Genomic DNA, 13,142 nt, shown 5'->3' on the forward strand with positions numbered 1-13,142 from the left:
ATAGTACCATACCAGTCCTATCACTGAAACCACAAAGATGAATGTCTACATGAGCGAGAGAACGAAAAGAGAAGAAACAAGGAGAGATGGAGAGCTCACTACTGTTTCAGCCAGGCTGTCAAGTCCCCAGCCAAGTCCCCTCTGTGTGTCTCTTAATTTGATGTTTTGTCAAACTGAGTATCTATTAGTTCCTTTCGTGTCAATCTAAAAGTGAAACAATAGGTTCTCTGAAGTGGTTGCCTTCTATAGAAAGTCAATGTTTCTACCACTGAAGTGTTCTCTGCATAAAGGCCAAAGGTCACCTGTCTAAAGAGGAGCTTCCTCAGTTTACTATGGTACGCTTTGATTGGAGGCTTGTACTATTTCAGCTTTCAGTTAGTTCACAAAATCAGACCTGTCAAAATGTTTGAGTTTAACCAATCACATTATACATAAAGCTAGAGTGAAATCCACACCAAAAACCTGTTTGAAGTTTCTGAAAAATTATTTTTTATTTATTTTTCTTTTATAATTCCTGCTGAAAATGACTCACAAAAAAAATACACTATGGAAAGCGGTGATGAATCAGCTTCAAATAATTATGGTTACACTGTTGTCATGGACACCTTGCCTCACGTGACAGTCAAAAAGGACCTCTGCATAACGTTTAGGTGCCATTTGTATTTGCCCGATTGGATTCACACTGCCAGACTAGGACCAGTTACTTGAAGAGGAAGAATCTGCCCTCATGGTGATACTAGAGAGGAGCTGTTTCTAAAATGTCAGTGAGACTAAACATTGCCTTATGTTTTGTTATTATGCATCATTTATCATGGCCACCGTCTGTAAATTCCCAGAGAATCCAGAGGTTGGAGGACTTCTGTGTGCTAGAGGAAGATGATCCACTCCAGCCAAACTCACACTGGAGTAGTCTAGGTTACCGCGTCAGGTGTGTGTATGGTACGGATCCTGACAGACGGTACGGCGAGAGAACATTATCACTAGTGGCCAATCAGCATGCAGAAGTTAATATTTACAGAAACRCCTCATTCTAGTATGTGTGTCTGAATTGCTGTCTATGGTATCAATGTAATGGCTTTCATTAGTGTCTTTGTATGGTTGTCCTAAAGAGAGTATCTGTGTGCGGCTAGCTATGTCTGTACGACTGTCCCTATGAGTGTACTGCATCTGTGTTTGATTAGTCATGTTTGTAGTCAGTGGAGCACATTAGTCCGGTCAATCCCTGTCCTGAACACCAAATCTGAACCTGGAYCAGTTGAACTTTAGGTTAAAGGTTAGGGATTCAGTAGGTAGGCTGGCTGTAGGTCAGTGTTTTCCCTGGTCACTGTGTTTCTGTCTTCACAGATTGTACAAGGAGAAATAAAGCCTTTTAAAGCTTAAAAAAAACCTTTTACAGTCTACAGTGAATAAAATAAAACGTCAATGATTTCTTCATATTTCACATCTTAAAGTGGTAGTTCTGATAGTACTCACGAGCGTGAGACTGAAGCTCATTGGTTGAACTCAAATTGCTAGAGAGCTGGAACATGTAGGGAAAATGGTGTAGCAGTTTCTAGAAAAACTGGCTAATTGAGGTAAAACAGTAATTCTGCTCATAGATTATTCATTTATGAACTACACATTGACACACCCAGTGGGAGGCTTAAAAAAGACTTAGTCGTCACCAAAGTTCTAGAGCATGTCTTTAATGCATATTCAAGCACTGAAAACAATTTCCTATGGTTTCCCACCTCGTTTCATTCTAAAAGCACTACTGCCACCACATGGTCATGTAGGGAAATTAAACCAAGTACAAGCATTCATGATGATCAAATGCTGAAAACACAAACCCCATCTCTAATCTAGAACTACATAAATTTAGACCATTGACCATTTTAATAATCACATTCACTGTATCTACAGTATTATGAATTCCATATGTCTCCTCTTCTTCGTCACCTTTTCCATCACTCCTCCATATTCCGTCCGTTCTTACCAAACTTCCACCAGACGGCGGTGAGGATGACAGCGAGGAGCAGGATGAGACAGCCTGTGACCAGGTAGGCTATGGGCAGGAAGTTGTTCTGACCCCCAAACCAGCTGACTGTGGACAGGACCACTTCCTTTCTGCCCTGGAAGTACTCCACTGGGAAGTCTGGAGAGGGGGCAGAGGTCAAGGATAAACATAGCCACATAAGGTGAACACAAACCTTTCATCTTAACAGAGGATTTAAATAGGCTTACTATTAATGGGCTAACAATTGTTTTCACACAAATAAAGGAAATAGCTGTTGGTGTTTTTGTGCTATGACTTTCTTGTAACTGACCAAATAAACATCCAATATTCCAAGCCACAACCTACGGTTTTCACTACCATCCAAAGAGAGACTAGCTACATTAACCCCAATCTACCTACCTAAGAGTTGGAAATAGGAACATGCTGTTGGAATATACAGTAAAAAAAATCAGAGTTTTGATTTGATTGACTGTGATCTCCCTGGTAACAGTAATATGCATAACAAAGGATACTGTAGGAGATAAGGACGCTGTAGTTTCCAGCCGGCAGCCCCTCGGTGAAGGGTTCTATGGCTCGGTTCAGGACCCCGTAGAGCTTCTTGAAGTTGGGGAAGGCAGCCTCCCTCATCCACACGATCAGGTCTTCGTTGATGAAGCCGTTGTTGTTGCGGTCCCAGGGGTCCAGGTCATACACTGGCTTCTGCCAGTACAGAGGCTGGCCCGTGCCTGACAACACACAGACAACGGTTACATCTAGAGTCCAGACAATGTTTTAACAACAGCAATACAACAGTTATACGACATTGAGATTTGGAAAAGGTTTTGACAACAGTCATACAACATTTGGAAAGGCAAGAGAGCAGCGACAGAAATGTCTATTAAATTAAAATGTGGTATTAATAATAATCATGACCATGAACACAATGTGTGGGTGTGTTGTGACGCTGAACATGCTGTGAACACACTGTGTGGGTGTGTTGTGTCGGCTGTGAACATGCTGGCTGAACTTCACTGGTGTGGGTGCGTTGTGACGCTTGAACATGCTGTGAACACACTGTGTGGGTGTGTTGTGAGACACACCTTCAAACACCTGTGCTAACGTTAGGGTCTTGTTCTCCACCTGTGGGTTGCGGAACTTGACGTTCTTGTCGGTGTACCAGGTGATGCCCTTCCTGAACAGAGGAACCACCCGACTGCTCGCTGCTGAGTGGTACACCAGAGTGAAGGAGTCTGGGATAAACACAAACAAAACTCATCAAGAAATCAAATCAGTCAATTAATCAAACCAGGTATTTCATGTCAGGGAGAGATTTGATCATATCACTGGATATTAATGCAGTGACATTATTAGCAGAGACTGATGACAAACTGATTTGCTGAGTAATGGTGTAATACCGTTGAACATGCTGTTGGCCACAGCCCCACAAGGGGCAATAGGGAGTCCGTTCTTATCCTTCATGAAGGGCTCGCAATAGGAGCTCGGGTTCTGTAGAGACAGACAGGAAGGATTTGATGTTGTAAAAGCTCAGAATTAACCAGGAAATTAAGAGGATGAAGACAGAGAATAATAGATTGATAGATTAACAGTAGCTACCTTGAGGTTTTTATTTCTCCCAATCATCTGTCCATCATCCCTGGAGTCCATGTATTGCCGGAGGTTCTGGTGGAAGTTGATCAGGCCGTAATAGAAGAACACATCTCCCTGGGACAGGAAACACATAATCACTGTCCGTCTTACTTGGATTCCAACATTTTTAACACTGACACATACAGTACATTAGCTTGTGGTCTTGTCGAAGTGTACAGACCAAGACAAACACACATACTCACACACCTTGAACGTGTTCTCAATGGTAAACACCACAGTGCAGTTGCAGCTCTGGCTCGCATTGGAACGGTTTTTACGCATCTCAAAACACTTATCACATGACCCTYCGTGTGTGTAGTCAACCTGTAGAGGGAGGGAAGGAGATATAGCAGGAGGGAGAGAAATATATACAGTGCATTTGGAAAGTATTCAGACCCCTTGACTTTTTCCACATTTTGTTACGTTACAGCCTTATTCTAAAATGGATTAAATAAAATATTTTCCTCATCAAATCTAAACACAATACCCCATAATGACAAAGCGATTATTTTGCAAATTTATTCTAAATAAAAAACAGGTACTTTTTTTACATAAGTATTCAGACCRTTTGCTATGAGACTCGAAATTGAGCTCAGGTGCATCCTGTTTCCATTGATCATCCTTGAGATGTTTCTAGAACTAGATTGGAGTCCACCTGTGGTAAATTCAATTGATTGGACATGATTTGGAAAGGCACACACCTGTCTATATAAGGTCTCACAGTTGACAGTGCATGTCAGAGCAAAAACCAAGCCATGAGGTCGAAGGAATTGTTCGCAGAGCTCCGAGACACGATTGTGTTGAGGCAAAGATCAAGGGAAGGGTACCAAAACATGTCTGCAGTATTGAAGGTCCCCAAGAACACAGCGGCCCTCCATTATTCTTAAATGGAAGAAGTTTAGAACCACTAAGACTCTTCCTAGAGCTGGCCTCCCAGCTAAACTGAGCAATCGGTGTCAGAAGGGCCTTGGTCAGGGAGGTGACCAATAACCTGATTGTCACTGACCGAGCTCCAGAGTTCCTCTGTGGAGATGGGAGAACCTTCCAGAAGGACAACCATCTCTGCAGCACTCTACCAATCAGGCCTTTATGGTAGAGTGGCCAGACGGAAGCCACTCATTAAAAGTTCGCCAAATGGCACGTAAAAGACTCRAATACCATGAGAAAKAATATTCTCTGGTCTGATGAAACCAAAATGTAACTCTTTTGCCTGAATGCCAAGTGTCACAACGGAAGGAAACAAGGCACCATCCCTACGGTGAAGCATGGTGGTGGCAGCATCATGCTGTGGGGATTTTATTCAGCGGCAGGGACTGGAAAAGTAGTCAYGCTCGAGGGTAAGATTAACGGAGCAGAGTACAGAGAGATCCTGATGAAAACCTGCTCCAGAGCGCTCAGGACCTCAGACTGGGGCGAAGGTTCACCTTCCAACAGGACAACGACCCTAAGCATACAGCCAAGACAACGCAGGAGTGGCTTCGGGACAAGTCTCTGAATGTCCTTGAATGGTCTAGCCAGAGACATGACTTGTACACAATCGAACGTCCCTGAAGAGACCTGAAAATAGCTGTGCAGCGATGCTCCCCATCCAACCTGACAMATTTTGAGAGGATCTGCAGAGAAGAATGGAAMAAACTGTGCAAATACAGGTGTGCCAAGCGTCATACCAAAAAGGCTGTAATCGCTGCCAAAGGTGCTTCAACAAAGGGTCTGAATAGTTATGTAAATGTGATATTTCATAATTTTTTTTATGGGGTAGTATGTAGATTTAGAGAGAAAAAAACAATTTAATCCTATTTTCGAATAAGGCTGAAACGTAACAAAATGTGTAAAAAGTCAAGGGGTCTGAATATTTTCTGAATGCTCTGTATAGCCAACACATTCAAATCTATATGAATCTTATAATGTTTGTTTCCCACAGCCATTTATTATACTGTAGCTTCACTTCTTCACAGAATACCCTGGAAGTCCTCTCTCTTATCGTCTCTTTCTACCTCTATCTTGTGTTCATGGTTACATAAGCTATGCGCTCTGGAGGGTGTTACCTGCTCCATTTCAAGTTATTGTGTGCAACGGTAGAATAAAAAAATATTTTATCTGAAAGGATCGCTTACTCACCTTCAGTTCATGTGTATTCTGCACGGTGACAAGTAGCCACACTCCCAGCAGCACACACACAGTGGCCATACCGTAGAAGAAAGGCAGGACGGTTTGAGCTGTGAGCATGGGGGACCAGGCAGGCAGTCTCTGCTGTTTGAAAGCAGAGTTATCAGGCCTCCGGGCCAGGGGCCCAGCGTTGGCCTTCGCCTTGCCCATGAGAGCTCCGGCTGGGGAAGGGTGATGAGACCGGGAAAGTCAGACAACCAGAAAACAAGCAAGGAACAGGAGTCTTCCCTCTCTTCTCTTCCGGTCTTCTTTAATGCAGTCTTATCAACATTTCTCTCCCTCGCTCCCCTGCCTGCCAAGAGACTTTTCCCAGCAGGCTTAGGGCTAGGGTGGGGAAGACCTTTGAGACAGGCTGCTGGCTGTTACTCATTAACTAGAATCCTCTGCTCTACTTCCTCTTTTGTTCTTTTTCTACTGTTCTTCGCTCACTCCTTCCCTAGCGATTCAGTCCTACATACATACATACATACACACACACTGATGTATTACAGCCTATCATCCAAGTACTAAAATATCTCTGATTTATTTTCCGACAGTACCTTACAATCCGTTATTTCTTCCCCACTGAACTAGTTGCCGTTGTTCCAGCCTCCTTGTTGTAGAACACACTTACACACAGGATGTTATGACAAACCAGACTACCTACTGGGCGAAACAACTCATGACATCACAGACTCAGTGGGAGGGGCTTCCCGCTGGTGTGAACAAACAAGAGAGTCTGGTTCCATTCAAATGTCTTTATTCAAGCCATCACACAGAGGGCTGTGTCACACAGAGGGCTGTGCTATTGTTGAACTACAACACCTTATAAACCATATCAGACATTTTACATGGTCACTTAAAATAGAACAAGAACACAGTGTCACAGAGAGAGAGGGTAAAAACAGGATAGGGTAGATGGTTGAAATGTCCAGCAGTCTTTGTCTGTTATGGAGACAGGATTGGTTTGAGGGGCCCTAATTAACTTTGTTGCGTGTGAGTGTTTGTGCTCGCGTGTGAAKAAGAGCATGATGAGAAGAGGTCCAGTCTGACTTGGTTGGGTGTGTGTTTGTATGTCAGTATATAGCAGAGTATGGCACTAGGTGTGTGTTTGTATCTCAGTATATGGCATCAGATATCTGAGCAGCTCACCGATCGCTGCAGCTGTACACAGCCCATCTGTAAATCGCCCATCCAACTACCTACCACATCCCCATATTGTTTTTATTAACTTTTTTGCTCTTTTGCACACCAGTATTTCTACTTGCACATCATCATCTGCACATCTATCACTCCAGTGTTAATTTGCTAAATTGTAATTACTCTGCTACTATGGCCTACTTATTGCCTTACCTCCTCACGCCATTTGCACACACTGTATATAGATTCTTCTATTGTTATTGACTGTACGTTTGTTTATCCCATGTGTAACTCTGTGTTGTTGTTTTGTCGCACTGTTTTGCTTTATCTTGGCCAGGTCGCAGTTGTAAATGAGAACTTGTTCTCAACTGGCCTACCTGGTTAAATAAAGGTGAAATAAAAAYAATGGAAGATTATGGCACTAGGTGTGTGTTTGTATCAGAACAGTCCCACTTTGACTTTTCCTTCCCTACAACCTTTCAAGATCCCCATATCCAGCAGCTTCAGCAAGTCACCTTTGACCTGGAAGTGAAAAAGAGGGCTGTGTRATTAAGAAACTCCATATAGTCTGTCTGGCAGAAAGCCCATGTACTACTAGAGTAAATTTTCCATGCTGTGTAAAGCGTGACTGTTACTGGTCCAGCAGGGGGCGTTGTAGTCTCACCTCAGGAACATCCACCATCCTGCGAAGCTTCTGGTCTCTCCAGTTCCAGTCCAGAACCAGGAAACGCAGGGGAGGCAGGGTCAGACCCTCTGGAAAAGGTCAGAGGTCAGATAGGGGTRAAATCCCTGAAGGGGAGTGAATTAGTGCACACCTCCGGTTGAAGGTTAGAGGATCAGAATAAAGTCACAGTAAGTTAATCCACACTAAGGACAAGCTGTACCTTTCTCAATGAGGGCGCTCAGTCTCCCTGGTGTCCCCACGCCGATGTGTGTCACCCCCGTCTGTAGGAGCTTCACCTGCTCCTCTACCTGGGGACAGAAAGACAGAGAGGACGGTCACGCTTGGCTTCACTCACAGYATGGCTCATCTGTACACATTAATATTCATAGGAATCTATTGTACTGTAAGGTCTGTTACCTTGATGTGCTTTGCAAACAGCTTCAGCACTTTGGCCTCTCCCTTGAAGGTGGTTAACTGTCTGGTGAAGATGTAAAAACAAGGGAGCATTATATTGAGCTGAGAAGTGCCATAAAGTATACACAATAAAAGATGATAAATGGTAACAGAGGGAGATGTGCGTTGTCACTCACTTGATGAGCTCGATGACTCTTAGCGCGGCGCTACAGACGATGAGCAGAACCACAGAACTCTTCTCTGTGTGCTGCTTCTGGACCTTAGCCCATTTGGGACAAACTGAGCGAAAAGAGAAAGGGAAAAACATATAATTGTGATACAAGGGACGGATGTCAATAGTCTAAAGTGGCTTCCTCTCCTCATTTTCTCTACAACAGCAGTGCAGATGAAGGAGAGGCGATTAGGAGGGGAAGCCAACATCAGACTATTGAGTTAATACCCAAGGACACATCTAGGAACATGACAGAAGACTTAGAGCACATATGGGACACAGTCCTATTAGTGTAACATGGAGGTTAAAAAGGAGTAATGTATTGGTGAGAGGTATGTAATGTAAATGTTATGTATTTAGGTATGTATGGTGTGATGGTTTGAACTCACTTTCTTTCAGGTAGGAGGAGAGGCTGTGTGTGAGGTCATTACTCCTCACGAAGCAGGAATCTGGGAGTGACCAATCAGAGAAGAAAGTCACATTAGGAAATTCAGAGAAAGTGAGTAAGAGTGAGAGAGAAAGAATGCGAGAGACAGAGAGACTTGTCAGCATGCTTCAGTTCACCTATCCGAACACAGCTAGGCAAACCGAACGAGTGTACTCCCATAAAAGGACAGCTTCAAAAACAAGAAAAAAAACCGGCAAGAGTACAGTTTGTCCATTTTGAGACATCGTAGCCAGTATACACTTCCTCAATAGTCAGAATGAATCTACGATAATTCAAGAAATCTGTCACTCATTTTGACGTTTTGCCTAGGATATCTTAATCACACAATTTTACATCGAACTAAGCTGTTTAGTGCAGTATTTCTTAAAACATCTACAAGATCGCCACCCCCCACCCCGCKGGACGGTTGAGCGAACGTGTGCTAATGTGATTAGCATGACGTTGTAAGTAACAAGAACATTTCCCAGGACATAGAGATGTCTTATATGGGCTTAAATTATTGTTAATCTAACTGCACTGTCCAATTTACAGTAGCTATTACAGRGAAAAAATACCATGCTATTGTTTGAGGAGAGTGCACAACAACAAAAAACTTATCACGGCAACTGGTTTGATACATTCACCTCTGAAGGTAAATAATGTACTTACATTCAGTAATCTTGCTCTGATGTGTCATCCTGAGTGTCCCAGAGATAAAATGTAGCTTGTTTAAAAAAAAAAAAAAAAAAAAATGATATTCAAATGTAGGAACTGGGTTCTACAGTTTGAACCCCTGCTGTGTGTCCCCCATCTACATGTGTGAAGGTTAGTGTCTTTTCTGCAGGGAAGCTAATTATCCATAGTTTCTGACATTCCTGGGAGTGTGTAAACTTAAATTTTTTATTACCATATTATTGTTGTATGTTCTCTATAGATATGTACTTGAAAATGTATCAATTGACCAATTCGGCACATTTGGGCAGACTTGATACAACATTTTGAACAGTAACGCAATGGTTCATTGGATCAGTCTAAAACTTTGCACATACACTGCTGCCATCTAGTYGCCAAAATCTAAATTGTGCCTAGACCCCTAAGATTACATATCGGCCTTTCTCTTACATTTCAAAGATGAAAAAAAACGTGTTTTCCTTTATATTATCTTTTACCAGATATGTGTTATGTTCTCCTACATTAATTTCACATTTCCACAAACTTCAAAGTGTTTCCTTTCAAATGGGATCAATAATATGCATATCCTTGCTTCAGGTCCTGAGCTTCAAGCAGTTAGATTTGGGTATGTCATTTTAGGCGAAAATTGAAAAGAAAAGGATCTGATCCAGGTTAATGAAAAAATGTGCATGAAAATGAGTCGTCTCTCAACAAATCTTTACTGTTGACCAATCACCGACGAAAGGGCGTAGACTTCGGCTTGCCTGAGAAAACATTGTGTGCCCAAACAGACGAAAAAAACAAAAAAAGTTCAAAACAAACTAAAAAAAAGTTTTTAAAAAGTCCAAAATGAACAAAAACGTCACAAAATGTCATTATAATATACTGTATGAAAGACCTCTTCTGAAACGTTTCGGCTGGGAAGCATGTGGACGCCTTTAGACAGACTGATGGGCCTTAAAGCTCAGACACACCAGTAGGATTGTCCAATGCTTGCCTGCCTACCGTACTTAGCACCTCAGGTGTCGGCAGTCAATCTCTTTTGTGTTCACACAGCAAAGTCCTTTGAATTCGTCATCCACTCAGTCTTGTTAAAATACTCCAAACCAGAAAGTGGCAGTAGTGTTATTTTTCATATATATATATATATATTTTTTTTTTTATACTTTTTTAGTCATTTAGCAAACTCTTTTCCAGAGCGACTAACAGGAGCAATTATGGTTGTGTCTCGTTCAAGTGCACAGACAGATTTTTAGGCTCAGGGATTTTAACCAACGACCTTRCTGTTACTGGCCCAACGATCTTAACCGCTAGTTTGGCAATGCATATCCATTGCTTATGGTCTAGATTCCAAGCTATCTGTGCTAATGTTGCCATTTTGTAGAAAGCCCTTGTTGATACTAGCCCTTGTTGATACTAACTTGATAACTACCTAGCAAGATGACGAAGAAACAATTGAATTCACTCTCCATAATCCCATACTGCCAGTGCCAGCTCATAGCCAAATGTTTAGCTAGCTAGCTAATGTTAGCTAAGAACACTGCACAAACTCGGCAGCTAACACAGGCAGCTGTTTCATGGAAACTATTGTGATTTAATTACAATGTCAATATTTGCTTGCTACAGTGGTTAGCTAGCTTGGAGGAAGTATTTAGTGTTGTGTGCATTGCGTCTGTGCACTTAGCTCGCTACCATTACATATTACTACGGTACATTGCATATGAAGTGTGACTGGCTCATCTGTGGATGTACAGAGAAAATGCCCTCTTTTTTTCCTTTTTTGTTGTTGGCTCCCCCACTTGAGGGTTTGTGCTCTCTGATTGGCTCAAAGTAAAGTTGTTGGCCACTGGCAAACATTGCTACAAGTAGAATTGGCAGGTCCGTCACTACCGGGTCAGGACAGAGCAGGTACCGCTTTTGTTCTAGCAAGAGAAGGAATGGCCCCCCACTGTGATAAGTACCTATCGGCAGTGAGTACCAGTGTGTTTCATTTATTTTTTAATTTCACCTTTATTTAACCAGGTAGGCCAGTTGAGAACAAGTTCTCATTTACAACTGTGACCTGGCCAAGATAAAGCAAAGCAGTGTGACACAAACAACAACACAGGTGTAACAGTTGGAAGGTCAAAGGTGACTCACCCTGTAGTTTGAGATCCTCCAGCTCGATGACGGAGCGTTTGTCTTTGAAGTGTTCTAGAACCAGGCTCTGCAGGTCACCTGAAGAGCCCGGTTTGGGTTCCGAGGTGGCGAGGACGTCTGTGATGGTCTTCTTCTTCTTCTGAATACACACAAAGCCACAATTCCCACTTTTAACTCCAATGCAATTGAATGTAGGCACATTTTAACGGCAGTTCCTCTTTGGTACAGCAGGTGTCTCTTCAATGCCCTCCATCCTCAATCTTACCTTTCTCTTTTTCTTGGGCTTTTTTTCTCCTTCATCCTCTTTCTTCTCCTGAGCCATAAAACACTCCGTCTGTGATTTCTGTGTAGACAAATAGAATTGAGAGAAGCAGTACATWATCCAAACAAAAACACATAGAAGTCAGAAGTGTGAAGTTTACAACAAACTATTACATACCAGTGCAGTCTTCTTCTTGACCGGGACTGGGGTTTCTGTTACACTCTTCCTCTTCTTTCCTTTCTTCTCCCGTGGGGATGCTTGCTCTGTMGGCTGTTTCTCCGGTTCTTCGCTCTCCTCCTCTCCCACGGGGGAATCTGAAAGAGCACAAAGTGCAACTTCTAGTGTAACTAATCAACCTCACTGGACAGGCATAGTTACAAGGTGCATTGTCACCAAGAGGAGTATACTTTGTCACCTTGCAAGCCAATGTTGTAACATACAGCCATACCAAATGCCTAGCTAGCTCTCATCCTCGCCTCTAATGCTGTGAAGTCATGCCCAGGCCCCATGGGAAAAGAGGACAGAAGAGAATGCCCGCTCGTAAATACCTCTATACCTCCTCTAAATCTGGACATTTCACAACACTGACTGGCCCCACCGTATTCACTATTCAGAGCCCCCCTCTTCTTTCACATTTCGTTACGTTACAGGCTTATTCTAAAATCGATTATTTTAGATTTTTTCATCAATCTACACACAATGACAAAGCGAAGAGTTTTTTTGATGTTGAAATTTTTGCAAAGGGCCTTGGTCAGGGAGGTGACCAAGAACCCCATGGTCACTCTGACAGAGCTCCAGAGTTCCTCTGTAGAGAACCTTCCAGAAGGACAACCAATCAGGCCTTTATGGTAGAGTGGCCAGACGGTAGACTCTCCTCAGTAAAAGGCACATGACAGCCCACTTGGAATTTGCCAAAAGGCACCTAATGGACCATGAGAAACAAGATGCTCTTGGAACCAAGATTAAACTCTTTGGCCTGAATGCCAAGCGTCATGTGTGGAGGAAACCTGGCACCATCCCTACGGTGAAGTATGGTGGTGGCAGCATCATGCTGTGGGGATGTTTTTCAGCAGCAGGGACTGGAGACTAGTCAGGATCAAGGGAAAGATGAATGGACCAAAGTAGAGAGAGATTCTMAATGAAAACCTTCTCCAGAGCGCTCAGGAACCCAGACTGGGGTGAAGGTTCACCTTCCAACAGGACAACGACCCTAAGCACACAGCCAAGACAACACAGGAGTGGCTTCGGGACAAGTCTCTGAATGTCCTTGAGTGGCCCAGCCAGGGCCGGGACTTGAACCCGATCGAACATCTCTGGAGAGACCTGAAAATAGCTGTGCAGGGACGCGCTCCCCATCCAACCTGACAGAGCTTGAGAGGATCTGCAGAGAAGAATGGGAGAAACTCCCCAAATACAGGTGTGCCAAGCTTGTAGCAACATACCCAA

General features: G+C 43.1%; 2 protein-coding genes across 2 annotated transcripts in view; both read right to left on the reverse strand.

The window, feature by feature from the left end:
• Positions 1–1,664: 1,664 nt before the first annotated feature.
• On the reverse strand, positions 1,665–6,434 carry tmem30c (transmembrane protein 30C). Its single transcript, XM_024010182.2, has 8 exons — positions 6,328–6,434; positions 5,741–5,949; positions 3,830–3,946; positions 3,590–3,697; positions 3,391–3,481; positions 3,076–3,225; positions 2,509–2,721; positions 1,665–2,134 (listed from the first exon to the last, which is right to left on the reverse strand). Exons 2-8 carry the CDS (start codon positions 5,936–5,938, stop codon positions 1,947–1,949), a joined length of 1,065 nt encoding a protein of 354 aa, XP_023865950.1. The 5' UTR covers positions 5,939–5,949; positions 6,328–6,434; the 3' UTR covers positions 1,665–1,946.
• Positions 6,435–7,041: 607 nt separating this feature from the next.
• The window catches only part of cmss1 (cms1 ribosomal small subunit homolog), a 65,352-nt gene continuing 59,251 nt past the window's right edge, over positions 7,042–13,142 (reverse strand). The window contains exons 2-10 of the mRNA XM_024010213.3: positions 11,874–12,010; positions 11,700–11,777; positions 11,435–11,573; positions 8,586–8,645; positions 8,162–8,264; positions 7,989–8,049; positions 7,792–7,879; positions 7,572–7,660; positions 7,042–7,429 (exon numbers count right to left, since the gene is read on the reverse strand). Coding sequence (XP_023865981.1) covers positions 7,346–7,429; positions 7,572–7,660; positions 7,792–7,879; positions 7,989–8,049; positions 8,162–8,264; positions 8,586–8,645; positions 11,435–11,573; positions 11,700–11,777; positions 11,874–12,010 — 839 coding nt within the window. The 3' untranslated portion in view covers positions 7,042–7,345. The remainder of the gene's footprint in view (positions 7,430–7,571; positions 7,661–7,791; positions 7,880–7,988; positions 8,050–8,161; positions 8,265–8,585; positions 8,646–11,434; positions 11,574–11,699; positions 11,778–11,873; positions 12,011–13,142) is intronic.

The sequence above is a fragment of the Salvelinus sp. IW2-2015 genome, linkage group LG2, assembly GCF_002910315.2.
Source record: "Salvelinus sp. IW2-2015 linkage group LG2, ASM291031v2, whole genome shotgun sequence".
Taxonomy (NCBI): domain Eukaryota; kingdom Metazoa; phylum Chordata; class Actinopteri; order Salmoniformes; family Salmonidae; genus Salvelinus; species Salvelinus sp. IW2-2015.